This window comes from Vipera berus, assembly GCF_964194415.1.
Source record: "Vipera berus genome assembly, chromosome: 3".
NCBI classification, from domain to species: Eukaryota; Metazoa; Chordata; class Lepidosauria; order Squamata; family Viperidae; genus Vipera; species Vipera berus.
Genome location: NC_138204.1, coordinates 124,898,130 through 124,918,037, shown reverse-complemented (window position 1 = coordinate 124,918,037; position 19,908 = coordinate 124,898,130). Strand labels below are relative to the sequence as shown.

At 37.1% G+C, this 19,908-nt stretch overlaps 1 protein-coding gene across 1 annotated transcript in view; it reads left to right on the top strand.

Moving 5' to 3' along the window:
• The window catches only part of ADCY2 (adenylate cyclase 2), a gene marked incomplete at its 5' end in the record, with an annotated part of 156,214 nt that overhangs the window by 135,115 nt on the left and 1,191 nt on the right, over positions 1 to 19,908 (top strand). Inside the window, 5 exons of the mRNA XM_081324024.1 lie at positions 7,067 to 7,225; positions 10,265 to 10,411; positions 13,248 to 13,355; positions 15,042 to 15,156; positions 19,356 to 19,480. Of these exons, the coding sequence (XP_081180150.1) occupies positions 7,067 to 7,225; positions 10,265 to 10,411; positions 13,248 to 13,355; positions 15,042 to 15,156; positions 19,356 to 19,480 (654 nt within the window). The remainder of the gene's footprint in view (positions 1 to 7,066; positions 7,226 to 10,264; positions 10,412 to 13,247; positions 13,356 to 15,041; positions 15,157 to 19,355; positions 19,481 to 19,908) is intronic.

Below are 19,908 nucleotides of genomic sequence, written 5' to 3'. Positions count from 1 at the left end.
TGTACAAAGAGGAAGGATGCAACAGAATAATAATTGAGAGACAGGAGATTGCATAATTGAACTGAATGTTATCCAGGTGTCACTAGTAACGTCAAGAAGGAAAAAATAACATATCAAATCATTCTATAGCAAATTATTTAATTTTTGAAAGCAGAGAAAAATTCAAATGGTCTGTTCCAGGGCCAGTCATAGAATAATTAGATACTTTAAATATTTGGCCATTTAATAAGACATGGCATGTCCTTGCAAATTAATAAAATTGATAGCAGCGAAGTTTGTGGATATATTTTAACATTTAACTAATGAAAAAGGATTATCTTGTTAACTCGGTGTTAACATGCTACCTAAACAAGAATTTATTTCAGGTTATGGTAGACGTGATAAAGCAAAGAAATATTGGAGTAGGATTCATAATCTAATACAGAAAATTATTAAAGTGAATATAAAGATAAAACCAGAAACTTCTTCTGGGCCTAATGGGGAAAAAACCTGGGGAAAAAATTGGAACTCTGATTTTATATATGTTGATGGAAGCAAGATTAATTTATGCACAAAAATGGAAGGATGTTTTGATTCCCACCAAGGATGATGGCTACAAAGTTGATGGAGTTAGCAGAAATGGCTACAATGACTGTTCTTAATAAGTACTTTTGTTTCTACTTGGAAACCACTTCTGGACTTCGTGCTTGAGGTGGAAAAAAATACTTGATTTTGGGTTTTATTGATTAGATTGATTTGTTGTTCTAGAAATGGCTAATTTATACTATTATAGAAAAGTAAAAAGTTGAGATTCAATGCTAATGCCTTATTTTACTGCAACAGTCAGACGTCAATGCCTTTTTTTTCTTTTTCCCTCTTCCACAGTTCTCGTTTTCCCTTTCCCTTACCTTTTTTCCCTACTACTTGCTTTTCTATTTTCATATTTTATATTAAAAGCTAATAAAAATAAATATGTTTTAAAAAGATTTTATTTCAGATGTATGCAGGACTGAAACCTCAGGCAAAATACTTATTTCATCCAGTTTCTGGATAAAATATTATTTTTATGTTAGATAATATATAATTTATATATTATTGAATATAATTGAATATATTATATATATTCAAAAATCTCTTAGGGCTTTCCAAGCTTCTCCCTCCTGGTAATCTGTCTTACCTTGGTATAAACACAAAACTTTAATTATGTATTGTGTTCTCTCTCTCTCTCTCTCCCTCTCTCCCTCCCTCCCTCCCCATCCATCCATCGATACGAACACACACAAACAGTATCAGATTAAATAATTGTTTTGGACACTAAATTTGTAATTTTTATGAGAATATATTTAAATCTACTATTCTCAGTGAAGCTTTGGTCTCTGTAGCATTAAAGTCTGATCTTGGTCATACACAGTGCAAATTATAGATCCACACCTAATGAACGTAGATATTAAAAATTGTTATCAAACAATTCTAAATGATATTAGCTATCTTGGAACATTCTGATCAAATTTATTTCTGTGGACCAGAGGCTAACTATATGAGATTAGGTGGATCCCACTGTAATTATTGATTAATCATTGAATAGAGAGAATGTATTTGAGCAAGCAGGTAATCTCTGCTTTTTAATTATAATATTAAAATCCCCCTCCCTTTTCCTCAAGAATATTTTAACTGTATTTATACTTTTTTTGTCCAAATTTTCACATGAGAGTTACTGGTATCTGGGTCTTTTTGTTATTTGAAGTTGCAAATATGACCCCTTTCTTTCTTATTGTTTGATTTTGATCTCGAATAATTACATTTCACAGTTAAGCCCTATTTGCAAATGGCTTGTTAGTATTTACTGATAAAATACTGTAGAGTTTTGTAGCCTTGTCTCAGTATGATATAAATTGGTTCAAATTTGAACTGATGTCTTTGGTACTTAATGTCTCATCCAAATCAGTTTTGTCTGGACAGTTCAGATGCTGTCTGACGCAATCAGTTATTGAACTTTTGCTTTAGGGTGCCCTGAGTCTGAATGAATTTGGTTGCACAGAAATCCAATAAAAAAACAAACTTGGCTTGAGAATACCCAAGATATATATAACAAGAGAAATAACTTGGTATAACAACATAATCTGAAAATTTGCCTTGAAAATTGAAATGAAAATTTGATAAAGCAAATTAGAAATCAAGGACCAGCACATATTAAACGGATATATCTTGCATTGATACAGATCGATTCAGAAACAGAGCTTGTTAAGGATTGTATGATAAAATGGGCCCAAAACATTCAGGAAGTTATTACAATGGACACGTGGGAAAAGATCTGGGTGAGGAATGTAAAATTCACTCAAGCTCAAAGTTTAAGAGAGAACTTTTACAAAGTGTTTTATAGATGGCATCTAGATCCTAAAAAGCTTGCAAGTATGTATCCGAATTATCAGCCTAAATGTTGGAGGTGTGGTGATGAAGAGGCAACATATTTTCACATATGGTGGACATGTAAAAAGGTCAAGGCTTTTTGGATAAAAGTCTGGTGGAATATGCAGAAGATTTTTAAACGGAGGATAAAGTTTTGTCCGCAATTTTTTTTGTTGGGAATAATTGTTGACGCTACAGTTGTGGACTCTAAGTTGATGTTGAATTTAGTTACGGCAGCAAGACTTTTGATAGGTCAATATTGGAAGAAAGAGGAACTGCCGACTATACAAGAGTGGATTTTAAAGGTTTCCGACTTGGCAGAGATGGCGAAGATTTCGGCCTATTTGAAAGATTACTCGCAAGAACATTATATTATGGAATGGAGAAAATGGATTGAGTTTATCCAGAATAAGTATAGGGTCAAGAAGTTTTATCTAGCATTTGAATAAGTCTTCTTTCGTTTTCTTTTTTCTTTTTTTATTTTGTCTTCTATATATATTTAATAATGCTAAGTTTTGTTTGATCCTATATAAGTTAGAGAGTGAGGGATTTTAGAATTTATAGTTGTTAGTATATGGTTGTTTATGATTGCTTTTTTATATATATATACCTTGTATTTAGCTCTGGGAAGTCCGGGGGGGGAGGGGGGTTGGGGGGAGGTGGGGGGGGAGGAGGGAGGGGGGGAGGGAGGGGGAAGGGGGTTTCTTAAAGGAAAACTGTATTTTTAAAACTTTTCAATAAAAAAAAACACAACATAATCTCAAATATATTGTTAGCTAAAACAGATGGAGTTCACTTAAACTAAAACTAGTTGGGTGGTTTTGCCTCTTTCTCTAAATAGATCTTGTGCAGGGGTCTATGGCTGCATACAATAAATTTAATGTCTTCATACTTCTAGTTAAAATAGAATAAATTTTGACAAGATAACTTGTGTTTAATTTAGAATGTGATTGACTATGTAAATTGTCTTCTGGAAAACATCAAAGTAGGGGTTTCTTTACAAAGCATATGATTGTCACATTCAGTAATTAATCTAATCAGTACTTTCTTTTACTTCTGTCACAGCAGTGTAAGCGAAGACTGCTTTTGTGACCAAATTATCCTTACAGATTTTAGAGTTTTGAGCTTCATAGAAATGTTCTTACAATTTAAGAAACCCATTCAGCATTCCCTTTGTTGCCTATAAGTGAGTGACTTGTAATAAATACTGAATTTTACATTTTAACTCTCTGTATTTCTTTTCAAAAGGAATAGGAAAATAGAAAACATCATACAGCTGCGATGCGTCTCTTAAATACTGAGATGTAGGCAATCTTGGCTTAGGGCCACTGTCCCCTTGAAGTTATGGTGGTGATGAACGAAGGAACTTATGACCCATGCGCCGAAGTTATGGCCATTGCAGCTCCCCATGGCCACATAGTCAAATTCAGGTGCTTAGCAACCTATTCATGTAACTGAGGGGTGCTCCAATTCCACCAACCCACTTACCTCTCGCATCATCTATGCTCTTTTGGTCCCCTGCCATCCTGCCCTCCACATCTCAGCTGGCCTTCACCGTCTACTTGCTCCTGCTGCTGACAGGGCGTGCCCAGCCCAGCTGCTGGGCTGGTTTGGGACTGGCTTTGCACCTCAAGAAAGGGTGGTGGGGAGCCAAAAGCAGGTTTTTTTTTCTTTTTCAGAGCACAAAGCAAGCTGCACCCCCACCCAGGAGCATTTTGCGTTTGGGGCGTTTGGATGCACAGTGGTTCAAAAGCTGCTTGGGGCTCCACCCGTTTTTTTCTTCTCTTTCTGTTCCCTTTTTTATGCAGTATAGAGCCAGTCCCAGCCCGACCAAGCAATGAGGCTGGGCATGTCTCATCTGCAGCAGGAGCAAGAAAATGGCAAAGGTGGTCTGGGATGACAGAGCACAGGGTGGCAAGGGTGAAAGGGACTGGGCTGGGATAGCTGTGGCTTCCTGGGACATGGCAAACACCCCAGAGCCACATAGTTTTGGGTCTGCTTGGTAACCTTCAAGGCAGGCCGCAGGGCGCATCCAAAAAGGCAGGTGGAGAGAATTGGTTGTTTAGCGACCATTCAAAATTACCTGGATTCGAAGTTCTGACAGTCACCCATCCCCTCCAGTCATGTGACCACTTACAGGTTCTCTCTCTTACGGCTATTTGCAGCTTCCCACAGTCACATCACTGCAGCTCTGCTAAAACAGCAGGGGCTAGCTTGGTAGGAAGCCTTTGCTCAGATTCATGAAGCATACCAATTGTACCTTTTCCTAAATCATTAATCTTGTCTCACTCAAGCCTTAGTCATCCTAAATGTGGACTGACAGCAGAACACTTTCCCCTTAAGACCATTTGGAGGCTGCAGCTGGTTCACAATACAATGGTGCAGACTCAGGGGCGTATGTTAGTACACCCACGTGACATCTCTGCTACTTGCATAGCACTAGGTATCTATAAGGAGGCAATTCAAGATGCTGATTGTGACCTACAAAGGCCTTCATGGTGTAGGGTCTGATTATCTGAGGGCAGCTATTCTCCCATCAATTTTAACTGGTAATATCTTATGGGCCTTAACTTTAAAATGATGTCATTTGATGGGACCTTAGTGACATCTCTTCTCTGCAGCAGTGCTGCCCTGTAACAGATCATCTCCCCACAAGTTTGAATTGTTCTTCAAAAAGGCCTCAAATACTTTATTCCTCAGATGCTGTATTAGAAAAGTGTGTGTCTTTTGTGAGAATTTTATTAATGTGCGGGGTGAATTAGTCCTTGAGTTATCACAGTTTTTGCTCCCAGAGCCATCGTATAATGGGCAGCTTTAAAAATTTTTTGAAGCATTTCTTTTGAAGCAAGACTTTTTTATCGTTGGCTATATAAATAGTAGATTTCTTTATTCTGTGTCATTACTTTTATTTGGTAAATAGATTAATATCAAGACTCATATTTCATTCTCCCTATCAACAAAAATAAAAAAAAATCACTCTAAATGAATTCAAGTGTGACTGAATTTCTGATTTAGTATAATTTTCATTCTTTTTTTTTAAAAAAAGTTGGATATTAATTAGCAACCGCTCTTTTCATTCCATATGTTTTCCCTTCTTTGCATTTTGGAGAGACATTTTTCTTCTTTTCATTATGATCGATGAGAGTCACGGAAGAAAATTATTCACCATTTCTTTCTGTTTTTTATTAATTGCTTTCTCCATTCCCTCTTGCTCCTATCCCCCCAGAAGTTTATTTTGTTTGAACTTTTTTCAGGCTATTTCAACAGAATAGAGAGGACGAGTATAATAGTATTTCAGGGAGGTGAGATATTTCCACTAACACTTCAAAAATGCAGATGTCTCTCTTAATTTCCTGTAGTTGTCTTTTCCATTTTATCACTGAGACTGTTTCAAAAATACATTGGGAAAAGATTTGAAATATGAAACTGATTTTCCATTGGATTTTCCTTTCTCAAGCTTCCTTCCCAAGGTAGCTTTGAACAGTTATACAAATTGGTTCAATAATAAAAGTTTTTAGCTAGGTTTTTATACTTGTTGATGTACTTATTAGCTGTTTTTAGTTCTGTTGTACACTGCCTAGGATAGATGGATGGCTATATAAATTGGTTTAATAATTAATAATAATAAAGTCCTTGGGAACTTGGAAAGGACTCGATAGGTTGGTAAAAATGCCATATCCAGATTGAACACTGGCTGATTGTGCCACGAACCATAAAAATACCTGCAGATAATTATATCACTCCCCCCAAAAGTCTGACCTTGATTCTTTCTTTACTTATTATTTAATTGGATCTGAATCACCCCTTGCGACTTTTCCTTTTAAAAAACATACATTTAAAATGCTTAAGGAAGGACAAGCAAGAAGGAGGAGTAGGAATTGGCTTTTTTAAATAACAACTCTCCATATTTTGTTGCTCTCATCAGGAAAAATGGGTCTTAGAGACATATCTCCTTATACCGTGGATAAGATTAATCAGTAGCTATTTCCTATTTTATTTATTTTTCCCCTTTTTAAATCCTGATTCTGTTTCACCTTACTTTTTACTGTGCTCATCTTTCTTCTTATTATTTTTAATATTATTTTAGTTATTTGTAAATCTTTGTTACTTGTTTCCAAATAGAAATCAAGTTATTACAAAGATTCTTTAAATCTTAATTTACATTAGGTTTTTTTATTCATATACTTGACCATCTCTCATTATCTGGGCTGACTTCAGGCTAAGTTAAAATAGGATTAAGTAGTTCAGGATTATGCATATTATGAGAACCTAGCTATTTTCTCAGGGAATTATTTTGTTATGTGGCTATTGTAATAAGCAAACTCAGCTATAGTGGTCCTTCAGTATTCTCGGTGGTGTGTTCCTCTTTTCCCTTAATTGTTTTGTTGGACTCCTTGTTCAGACTTAACATTGTTCGACATATTGTTAAGTTAAGCATTCAGCTCTTATTTGATATATGAGATTGTAGTTTGAGATATGATAGCACAGCTTGCAGATGCCATATATTGTAGAAGTGGTATAATATTGTATATAGATAAATGGATACAGTCCCTAAGTGGATCAGCATAAGAACATCACTTGGGGTGAATGTATATATGAATAATATATATTTCTCTTTAAAAACCATCTGATAGGACAAGATGCCTATTGTTTCTTTACTTCTGTGTCCTCTTTGTAACAGAATGAATATTACTGTAGGTTAGATTTCCTGTGGAAGAACAAGTTCAAAAAAGAACGTGAGGAGATTGAGACGATGGAGAATTTGAATCGGCTTCTTCTGGAAAATGTACTGCCTGCTCACGTGGCCGAACATTTCTTGGCAAGGAACTTGAAGAATGAGGTCAGTCCATCTTACCACATCTCATCTTATGTTAAGTGACCAGATCAATTTCCATAGAGCAAAAGACAAACCACAGACTGTAGATTCCCTGCCCCAGAAAGTAAGAACTGGCAAAATAGCTTAACTCCATATCTGCTTGTTATTTGTGAGAAGACAGGGTTGAAAAGGAAAAATATGGCCATTTTTTCCTGGTACTTGAACACTGACTATGGTACTACTCTAAAGTAGTGTTTTTCAACTTCAGCAACATTAAGATGGGTGGACTTCAACTCCCATAATTCCCCCAGCTACACATCGCAAAGTTGCTGAGATTGAAAAACACTGCTCTGGGACATTGTTACCATTTGGATTTTAAAAAAATCACTGAGACATGACCCTCCTTTTTTATCTGTTAATTTATAAGTAGCATGCGTCTCTTTGTGAGTATTTGAAGTTGCACAGAACCAACAGTATACATTTGAAGTCACCAGTTCTTGGGCTCATGATCGCAAGCAATCCTTAAAAAAACAAACCTTTGTGTTTCTTGCAAAATTCTAACACAAAAATAACATTTCTATTAATTACTCACATGCATTGAAAAGACATTGCTCTGTAACCAGGGTGTAGAATATACCTTCAAAGGCAATAAAAAGAGAAGCCTTAACTCTTACCAGATCACCTATTGGCTTGAAGGAACAGGGGAAGAAGCAAATCATTTCTGAGTTGGCAGTTCCATGCAGTCTCTTGCAAAAAATCCTGAAATCATACCAAATTTGAGCCATTTTAATTGGAAAAAATGTTTTAAATTACTTGGGCCAGTGACTCCTTCTCAGCGCTAGGAAGGAGGCAGTGGCAAACCACTTCTGGAAAACCTTGCCAAGAAAATAGCAAGGACTTGTCCAGGCAGTCTCCCAGAGTCAAAAAACAAAAACAAAACCCCAACTCAAAGGCATAAAGCCAGAGCCAGTTTGGTGTGGTAATTAAGGCGCCAGTCTAGAAACCAGGAGACTATGAGTTCTAGTCCTACCTTAGGCAAAAAGCCAAGGGGGGGGGCAGGCCTTTCAGCCAGTCACTCTCCCTCAGCCACAGGAAGTAAGTAATGCAAACCACTTCTGAAATCTTGCCAGGAAAACTGCAGGGACCTAGCCAAGCAGTCACCAAGACTAAAAAAACAACAACACTGGCTTGAAAACATTAAAAAAATACTGTTTTAGTCCATTAGCAAGCATCCACCTGCTGGCAGTTTTCCTAAAACAAAATCCTTCCAAGATAGAACACTTCAGTATAATTTTTCTGCTTTAGCATTTTCTAAAATGGTAAAATCTGTTTTTCCCCTCTGAAATCTAAAATATTGTTGTTGCACTGGGAATTTCTATAGCCTATGAAGATAACCTGCTTTGTCTGGAAAGTAATTCTCTCCCAGCTACCTGTTTTCATTTCCATCTGAAACCTAGGCATTAACAGCCATCAGCAGTCAGTTTTCTCTTGCCTGGCCCTGACATTTAGAGTTTTATTTATATAGTTTCCAGTGATCCAGTGTTTGTTTACTAGGTTTTTCAAAACCTTCAAAAGGGACAATTGTCACAGTATGAAAACAAGAGCAAAGTTCCCCTCCTTGAAGTGTGTTAAAGTAACTGCAGGCTTTGGAAGGACAGACTCAGTTGTTTTAGAGGCAGTTTTCTCTTCATTCTTTTTTGGGCGCACAGTGGCTTGATTTTTCTAGCAGCTCTGGAACAGGTTTTCTCTTGCGCATACATATGAGCATAGAAAACTAGGAAAAGTCTTCAAAGCAATTCCTTGGGGCTTTCCAAAGAACGGGGATGCATTCACTCTTTAGAGTGAGGTACCATGCTCTTGGCAATGCACTCTGAGAAATGTCCCTTCCAAATACATTGCATATTCCTATAATTTACTGCTGAAATTTCTTCACTCCACGTGTTCACTTGCTGCTTAGGAAGACCTCTATCAAGCGTGCTAATGTAATATCACCAGATGTCCACCTAGTTGGAAGGATTTCTGAATTCTGAATTAAGGCTTAGTCTCATGACACAATATCTGTCTTATTAATCTGTTGCAGCCTGCGCATTAGTAACAGACATCCAGCAAGTTACTTGCATTAGGCCATATCACTGGAAAAGGCAATTATGTATATGCACACAGAAAATACTAAGATGCATTTGGCTTTGTTCCTCCACTAAAATGCATATGGAAGCACAGCTGTGTGGGAACTGTATATGTAAATGGTTTTGGACTGAGGTTTCTTTTCAGCGTTCTATGCTGGAAATGCTGAAAAATGTCTTGATGGTAAATAATTTTGACTTCCTTTGGCAAGAATCTTTTTCATACATTTCCAATCTAATTAAAAAGATGAAACAAAGCAGTGTCCTATTTGTCAAATCTGCACTCTTCCAAATAATATAATTTTCTCAATCTCCAATTAAGATAGAGGATTAGGACAATTGCTGCATCTTGCATATCACAGACTTACATGAATTATGCCTATTAATCATTAACACCTTTTAAAAAAAGATTTGCTCAAGTCATGGTGGCAAATATACCTAATATTCCTGCTTCCTGTTTTCCCCACAACAACAACAACATGGCGAGGTGGGTAGAGCTGAGAGAGAGTGACTGACCTAAAGTCGCCCAGCCACTTTTATGCCTAAGATAGAACTAGAACTCAGAGCCTCCTGGTTTCCAGGGCTGCATTTTCACCACTACATCAAATTGGCTGTTTGAGATGTGTATCACAGAAATGCTGAAATGTGTATCAAATACTGTTGGTATTGACCAGCATAGTTTTTTTGTATTTAAGGATACGTGCCATAGAGATGAATTTTAACTTAATAGTTTAATCAAATTAATTAATGCTTTTAATTTAATAAATGGTTTATTGATGAAACTAAAGCAAGAAGCAATGCAAAGTTGATATAAACTAATCTTTGTATAATTTTGTAAACATCATGAGCACTTTTTCCTTCTTTTCTTTACTATTTTTTTATGTATGACTTCTGTTGAGAACATGGATAACATTGTCTCTTATTCATCTCTCAACAACAGGATTTATACCATCAGTCCTATGATTGCGTCTGTGTCATGTTTGCCTCCATTCCAGATTTCAAAGAATTTTATACAGAATCTGATGTTAACAAAGAAGGTTTAGAATGTCTCAGGCTTCTAAATGAGATCATAGCTGACTTTGATGATGTAAGTATATTGTTCCTTCAGTTAAAATATGAGCCAGAACGTAGAGTATGCTGAAACAAAGTCTTCTTAGTCACTCTCCAAGACAAGAATGCATTTAACCCCATTAAGTCAATTAATTCTGTCCAAGAAATACACTTTGAAACACTGTATCTGCTCAACCTTTCAGCAGAGAAGATTGTTTGTTTAGAATCTACAGAATAACAGAGTTAGAAGGGATCTTGGGGGTCTTCTAGTCCAGACATGTCAAACACAAGGCCCGGGGGCCGGATCCAGCCCGCGAAGTGGTTTCATGTGGCCCGCAAAGCCATCCTGGAAACAGTGAGGGAACGGTCCCCACTGTCTTCGCCCTGGCCCAGAGACCCTCCTTCTGCCAGAGACCCTCAGATCTGTCCCACTCCTGCCCAGGCCCCCATAGGCACCCTTGATGCGAACGATATAGAGCTGGCCATGCCCACCCAGTAGGCCATACGCACTCTAGCCACGCCCACCCAGTAGGCCACGCCCACCCTGTCCATACCCACCCGGCCCCCTGAGGGCAACCGCAATGCTGATGCGGCCCTCAATGAAATTGAGTTTGACACCCCTGTTCTAGTCCAACTCACTACTCAAGCAGGAAACCCTATACCACAGGTCTGCAACCCGCGGCTCCGGAGCCGCATGCGGCTCTTTCAGCCGTCTCCTGCGGCTCCCAGTCCTCTGCCATGTGCAGTCCCCAAAAAAAAAGTGGGACTAAAAAAGTTCAACCAATCAATTCAAATTTGCAGGGTAGGTGCATATCTCGCCTTGGCTCCACTCTTCAGTCAAACCCTGTTCTGTACATGCGTGCATGTACGTGCATGTGCACACATTTTTTGCGGCTCCCAGTTTTTCCTTTTGTGAGGGAACCGGTTCCGAGTGGCTCTTTCACTGTTTCAGGTTGCTGACCCCTGCCCTATACCATTCCAGACAAATGGGTATCCAATCTAAGCAGTGTGGGCCATAATCCGTAACTATGCCTAACTTTAAGCTTCAAATCACACTGTCAGCACAACTGAGTTCATGGAATTGTTGGCTGTAGAGAAGATTGGTGGAGAGAGTGCTGTGCATACCACCGTCAGTTCCTGGGAGACAAGAGTTAAAGAGGGATATAGTTGACTGGGGCCAAAAAGAGCTGCTATTTAATTGTGTGATGGATAGATTCTTTTCCCTATATCTTACATATTTTGTACAGAAGTGTAGAGAAAAAAGAGAAAGAGCCAGTTTCCAAGTCGCTTGGGCCTGTGACCAAACCTGCTCTAAAGGAGTCCTTCGAGGTACAGGGGAATCACCTCTGCCTCATTCCAGCTTCTTACTGCAAGGGAGTTTTCTTGGTCTATATAAGTGATGTCCTCCAATTCTCTCCTTTGGCCAAAACATTATCTATTATGATATGAACGTTATGGAATATTCTCTTTAAGAAAACAAGCTTTGGTTTGTTTGTTTTCTTGGTTAAAATGTTTTAGGTATAGAAAATCATTGAAGGGACTAATCTGGAAAGGTACAGTCTATGAGAGTGAGCAGAACAGTTATTAATTTAGCTGTTATTGAAGACAGTGAACATTAGTCATGTCAACAAGCAAGCAGAACTTTGAAGCTGGGGGGAAAAAGTCATTGAGCTATCTTTCACTGCTTTAGCAGCTGCAGAGTAATTGCCAGACTATTTTGATTAACTTGTAGACATTATAATTATGTGATTTGCTGTGAAACTCTTCCTGAATCTCAATTTTTTTCTTTAGACGGTTACATTTTTTCCCCCTGTGGTTGTTTGGATTTGACCATTATTTTCCCATTATTATGATGTCAGGTTAGCACTTTTATGGCCAGTGTCTAAAACTATTTAAAGTAATATGTTCAGGAAACCCAGCACAACAACTTTATGTTTAAAGATGTGATGCTTCAAATCTGGCAAAGAAGCTGAACCTGGGGGAATGTAATTGTATACATAAAACAGCTTGTTGTGTTTACAGTTTTGTGAACATATGGAAACATAAGAAAATACTGTTTGAAGTAATATTTCCATATGTATATTTTTCCCGTCTACATTAAATATTCTTTCTGTAGTTAAGTAGAGCAAACCAAGATCCAGTGTAATGTAGTAATTAAACTTTGGGAGTTGAATTGGGGACATAATGGTTCAACTTGTCATTCGGCAAAGGAATTCACCAGTTGACGATTGGTCAGCCACTCTATCTCAGCCCACCCTATTTTACACATCTTTTGATACGGGATAAAACGAGGAAAGAAGAAATTTCCATATATGTTGCCATAATAAAAGCAGAGAAAAGATGAAATGGAAATGGAAACCTAAGCGTGAGTTACAATGAGTATGAAATCTCAGGGACAGTAAACCAAACTCCCTTCTTACAAAAGGTTTTGCTTGTCAGACTCCCAAGTTTAGTTGCAAAGGGTGAAGAGTTTAGCAACATTAGCAGATTTTCCTATGGCTGTACAGCTTCAGTGTTGCCGTCCAGTCTGCACTCAGGGCTATGGACTGGTAGAACTAAATTGTTTTCTTCAACACAGTCAACTCATCAGGGAAAGAAACACTGGAATATGGGGATATGTTGGGGAAGGCTAACTTTGTCTCACTGCAGATGCATTGTGCCTTAACATCAGGTTTCTATATTATTTTTGACATGGGCAGATAGGAGTTTAAAGAGACTGCAACTATTTTATCTAGACTACCCTAAAAAAATGGTGATAGTTCCTCTGGACTTGGGCTTTCTTTAAAGAAGTATCTAGTGACATATATAGGGAAGTGTGTATTAATAGAGCTAATATGTAATTGTTTTATAATCTGACATCTGTTTCTCCACAGCTGTTATCTAAGCCCAAATTTAGCGGAGTTGAAAAGATCAAGACAATTGGAAGCACATATATGGCTGCCACAGGACTAAGTGCAATGCCCAGTCAAGAACACAGTCTGGTATACATCAATATTATATACAATTTGCAGAGATCATTAGTCAACAAGACAGAGTTTGGGATATGCTGCAGAAATTCAGTCATCCTGGTCCTAATGAAGCTCTTCTGAATAATGCTCCAAGCTTATTTGGAGTATTCAGAGGTGTATTTTCAGTGCTTTTAGATTGAAAAATAAATCTGAGAAAGTCCCACTGTAAACCCAGAGTAATTTGTTTTCCCTGTGGAGCTCTTGAATTAGGGCCACAGCATGGAACTGTCATCTTGGCAAATGTAGTAAAACGCCTCTATTCACCAAGAAGGAAAGGATGTGTTAGAATCAGAGAAAGTGTGTCAAATTTTTCTTTCCCCATCAGAGTGGCTCCATTTGAAGTCTGACAACAAGCAGCATTTGTGGGGAGAATCAGTGTAAAGAAAAAGTCAATTGCTTCCCAACTATTATGTTCCTTCTCTGCAACTCTTTGCTCCAACATTTACAGTTATGGGGTTAAATGCAAAAATGGGTCCCTATTGTGCTATGTGATTCACCCCTTCCTTCAAATAGAGACACCCTCCCCCAATATTTATTGTTTGACTAGTTGTAGAATTGCTGTTGTCACATATGAAATACAAAACAATTACTGACATCTAAAATGCTCACTTTTCATCCCAAAACAGCAATTTGACAGTTTAATGGAAAAGTTATTGTCACTGTCAATACAATAAATAGAGAATGCTTGTGAGAGACTTCAAAACATCAGGTGACATTTCACTATCTATATCTATATCTGTATTTAATTTGAAATTGTACAAATCAAGCATTATTTTCCTTCCCCTTCTACCTTTCCAACCAAGTTCAGAGGGATTTGGATTTTTACCTCTTTTGCAAGTCGGAGATACATTCAAAGAACCTAGCTGTGTCTTCAAAATACACAGAAATAGTTCCATCCTACTTTGCTATTTTATCACTACAGCTCATAAAACGGACACGTGTCCTGGTGTGCATTCAAGATGAGACATAATCCAAAAAACAGCTGGACTCTTTTCAGTAAAACAGATTCAGGAACCCAAGGAATTGTTTCCCTCATTTTAATTTACATTTTGCAGTAAAGGGCAGATTCCAATATTTCACAGCTTAGCCCCCAAACTGAGAGTCCCATTGTGTTAGCCTTAACAACAAGCACTACCCTTGTTAATATACATTCTCCCTGTGCTACTTCATGCAGCACACCACTAAGGAGAGTGGAATGATGAGTGTTGGGCAAATGTTTATTCAAGGAAATTGGAAAGGGTCTTACCTATGGGAAAGTGGCAGATGGTCTCTTAACAGGAACTCAAAAATATCTAGATACAGCCCTGGGAAATTTCTTATTTGCAGGAAGAAAGTAGTTTGTTCAGGATTTGAAGAATACTAGGTTTATCCCTAACCTCATGCATGTTGATGTTCCATAGGTTGTAGCAAACATAACAACAAACGGTTTGTTTTCTCAGCTACTGCAATGAATAGTGTACAGCTTATTTTTTCCACATTTTCTAAGAAGTCCTCTTGATATTAATCATTGATATTGATATTATTAGTGAGTATTCATGTAGCCCTAACATTGAAGCATTTCTTCCCAGAATGTTTTCCTATGGATATGCATAGAAAGCAAGTTTGGTGACATGTTTTGATGATTGCATTTGCCTTATTGTTGTGTATGTTTGCATTCAGGAGCCTGACCGACAATATATGCATATTGGGACTATGGTAGAGTTTGCCTTTGCCCTTGGAGCAAAACTGGATGTAATAAACAAGCATTCCTTTAATGATTTCAAACTTCGAGTAGGTAAGTGAAGAGACTTGTTGTCTCATAGTAGCAAATGTTTTGGTCTTTGTTGTAGATTCATGGATTATTTTTTTTACTTAGTTATTTCAATAACTTGCATGTCTATGAAAAAGGACGAATCTGTTTTACGTCTCACATTCCCAGTTGTTAAAGATAAAAGGATAAAGTCGTAGCACAAAATGTTGCAAGAAAAGGAACAAAAAGAACCCCCAGAAGCTTAACATGAATTCAGTCCATGGGAAGAATATGAAGCAGATTTTCTATAAGTAGAGAAGACATGTCGTTACCATTTTCTCAAGATTAGATTGTGATTGTATGATGCTCTTTAGCAATTTCAGAAAATCATGCCAGGAGGAAGAAAAAAAAGAACTATGAGAAGAAGTAAAATCACCTTAAATACATTTTGGGGAAAACACTTTTCTAAATACAGATCCTTGAATGGTCAGCATAATGAAATAAGTAAGGGAACACAGTGGGTAGAGTACTTCATGTAAGTCTATCAAGGACTTTGTGAGGAAGAGAAAGGTAGCTTTTGGGCTTGGAGAGATTGCATTTCCCCTGTGCTGTTTCGCTTTTTTATTATTGTTAAGAAATCTTTAGCCTTTTTAAATATGAAAACATTAGTTATACTGAACTGCTTTTTTAATTTTATATTTTATTTTATTTTATTTTATTTATCGTCAGGAATTCCATGGCTGCTATCTCATATAATGAATCTTAAGTGGCTACATAAAAACATAGCTAAAGATAAAAGTACCCTTTTCATCATCCTTTTCGTTTGTTAAAATTCAGCCCATAAATAAATAGATAAAATATTTTCTTTTTCTAAGATATTCTGAGTTTGAGGAATCAAAAGAAAGAACATTACATTTCTGGCTGACTGAAAGTCATTCCAATATTCAGCACTCTTTTAGGAACCCAAGATGTTTTTGAATGTAATGTGAAATTAAAAGATATCAAGTCTGTGTGTGTGTGTGTGTGTGTGTGTGTGTGTGTGTGTGTGTGCGTGCGCACAAATATAAAAGTATTTAATTTAACAAAATCTGCTTTTTATATTTTCACTCAATATTGGGTAGGTTACAATCATCTTAGCTTACAGCATCCCCTAGTGTCCAAACCTGGCAATAAATAAAACTCAGATTGAACAGCATTTCATCCTCATACGTATATAGTATTTTCTGCATTCGTTTCATCCTTTCCATCCATGAGTTAGATGTAACTCATGATAACCTAGAAAAACGTTCCCAGTTTGGTTTATATGTAGGATATCCAGGGATTTCTATTGCTTTTCCTAAATACTCAGGACTTATTCAAGGACAGAAATGGACCAAGGCAATCGTTGAATATTATATTTTCAAGAACAAAAGTAAAGAGAATGCAACAATTTTTTCACCTCTCTTTCCTAGGGTTCTCTGGGAAAGTATTGATATAAGCTGCATCTAATGTGTGTTCATTGTATTCTGTTAAGTATCACTAAATGGAAAGTTACTGTATTCAGTTCTCTTCTTGCCCTACTTTGCTATGTTATATATAATTTTGCTAGAAGAAAAGTACATGCAACTTAAAGATCATAGTTTTATGACCATGAATTGCCATTAAATGTTAATGTGACCGTTAAAAGTGGTATTGATAAAATGTGGATTATGATGCTTATTTGTTATGACGAACCCATCTGTCCTAGCTAAGCTCACATAGTGCTCAAGGTTTGGTTCTGGAAAGGCATAATAAGTAGCCCAGTCTCTGCTTGGCTTACTCTTCTCTGTCCTTGAAGTTGCTTTGAGTTTGATTGAATGACATTCAACTAACCCATTAACTCATCTTAAATCTAGGTCTCCTTAAGAACATAGGACCAAACTCCATCGTAGAACTAATAAAATTTATGTCTCTAGATTTAGATTTTCAACCAGCAGTATTCAATTACATGAGAGAAGTGGCAAAGTCAATGAAATTATAAGATATTTTGCAGTTTACTCTGATCCCTGTCACTTCAGGATTGAGCTCACCCATCTCACTGTTTGGGACAAGTTTCTAAAGATTCTCGACTAGATAATAGGACTCATCCAATATCTGTGTTATATATGCTAGGATCTTTCCAGGTAGAACTTTTTCCACTGTAAGGGAGAACCATTGGGGTACTGTCAAGGGTATTGTTCAGGTAATTTTTTACTTTGAAAAACCCTTAAACCCTTAACCTTTGACTCTCGTACTGTTGTATTCTCATATCGTCCCAAATGAAGCAATCTACTAGAGCACAGATACTGTTACTCTAATTAATTATTGGTTAAAATTAACATTTAGCCCAGAGGAGTTGGCCCTCCTAACTTGGATAAACTCTTATTGGTAGCCCTGGACAAAGGTTGTGGACGGTAAGCCATTGCAATATATGTAGATATTTTTCTTAATTGCTCATGGCCTTGGTCTGTAAATAGGAATAGTCTTGGTCTCTGTTACAGGAACAGTGTTACGGAAGCAGTATTAAAGCTGAGTTAGGGAACCAGCTGAACAGTCTTAAATCAGCTTGTTACTTGGAGGAGATACTGAATGTAGGTCTACAGACCTTTCATGCCACTGTGGTTTGATAGCATATTTGTATCAGACTCGAGAGCACAGATTCAAGGAAATTTCCATCTGCTAATAGAATCTATCCCAACATAGCTGGGAACAATTGAATTGCTGGCCCCATCCTACTATGCTGTGATTTATACATGGCAATTGATCCCACTTCTTAATAAAACTTTTCCTGGGAGAACCAGTTTGGTATAGTAATTAAGGCACTAGGCTAGAAAGCAGGAGACACTGAGTTTGAGCCCTGCCCCACCTCAGGCATGAAAATTAGCTAGATGACTTTGGACCAGTCACTCCCTCTCAAACAAACTCATCCCACAGGGCTGTTGTGGGGAAGGGGAAAAATCAGAAGCAGGAATATCAGGTGTGTTTGCTGCCTTGATTTTGGGAAAACAGAAAGAGAAAGGAATATTATGTAGGCTACCTTGAGTTGTTTATCAAAATAATAAAAGCAGGAAATTAATGAATAAAATAAAAGCTATTAAGAGCCTTGGTGGAGCAGTGGGCTAATGCCTCCTTAAGTAACACCAGCTGCCTGCAATTAGTGCAGGTTCGCATCCCACCAGGCTCAAGGTTGACTCAGCCTTCCATCCTTCGGAGGTAGGTAAAATGAGGACCCAGATTGTTGGGGGCAATTAAGCTGACTTTGTAATAATGCCGCTTGGGAGGGGTGTGAAAGCCCTAATAAGCAGGCATATACATAGAATGAAGGCTACTGCTAAGCTTGTAAGCCGCCCTGAGTCTTCGGAGAAGGGCGGGATATAAATGGAATTTTAAAAAAAAGCTTTTTCTGGATGATATATTAATTTAATGTGCCTGATCTTTTATTAGTGCTTGTAGAGTTCACCTAAAATTAACAGCTAAGCAATTTCTCCTTGATTGTCTTAGCCAGCAGTCTATTATTTGACTGTAACATAACATTGTAAATTATGAATATCACTTGGCTTGTGGCCCATTCTTTCAATGGCTTTGTGTTTCTTTTTTTTTACTTGAGCATGTATTGTGTTTAGTTATCTATTACATTAATCACTGTTTGCTATAAAGAAGAATAGACATCAAGTAAGGTATATTGTCGCCAACAAAACTTTCCGTCATGCAGTCGTCCTTCAGCAGTTCGCTACTTTTCTCCAAGGGGATCTGAGGGCAACAATAACCTTAGTTGAATGCAGAGCAATTGGCAAACACACCACTTGGTGATACCCCTCCTTTTTCTCTTTTGCTTCCTAAGTTCAGAGATATCTTCTCCATGCTTTTTATCTTACAGAGGTAGATCTGAATTTTAGGATATGGATCACACACTATCAATGATTATATGAGCTGAATTTTATTGAGAATGTCAAGTTTTTAGTTGATAGAAAAGTATCCCAATGTTTTGAACAACTGAGCAAAATAGTCAACTTGAAGTATTTTGAATTGCATCTTGGTATTTGTCTTGATTTATTGAAGAAGAAACTAAGGAAACTTATCTATCCAGAAAGCAAAATATTAATTGCTTTTTTATGGTTTTTATATTAGATTTTTTTATCTTTGTAAGCTGTTAATAATAGTGACTTAGATGGCCATATTTTTTAAAAAAATAAATAAATAAATAATACAATAGAGTGAAAAATAAATTACATTTTCGTTTTTTACAGGTATCAATCATGGGCCTGTAATTGCTGGAGTCATTGGAGCTCAGAAACCACAATATGATATCTGGGGCAACACTGTGAATGTAGCCAGCAGGATGGATAGTACTGGCATTTTAGATAAAATACAGGTTATTATTTTTTTATTCTTGCTAATAGCCAGCAGATCTTGTGTGGAGTGATTCTGTTTTACTTTTAGGGAGAGGAGATTCAAAGGAGGGTATAGGGAGTCAGAAGTCCTATATTGTTAATCATTTGGAAGAGGTAGCATTTCATAATTTAATCTATAAAGGAGAAAAATAGCAACACCTACCAAAAAGGTTTTCTGCTCAGGTTCTACAAATAAAGAAGCCTTGTCTGTCTTCATTTCTGCTCATCCCTTCCTCTCTTCATCCTTCCTTTCTTCAAGGAAGAACAAAAATATACTACTAGTCTCATTGGAGTTGTTAACTTAAAATTTGCTTTAGAATTTTTAAAAGTTAATACAATAAAAAAAACCCTTTATCCATCTCAAAATATTAGCTATGCTGATTCAGGAATTCTGGGAGTTGAAGTCCAT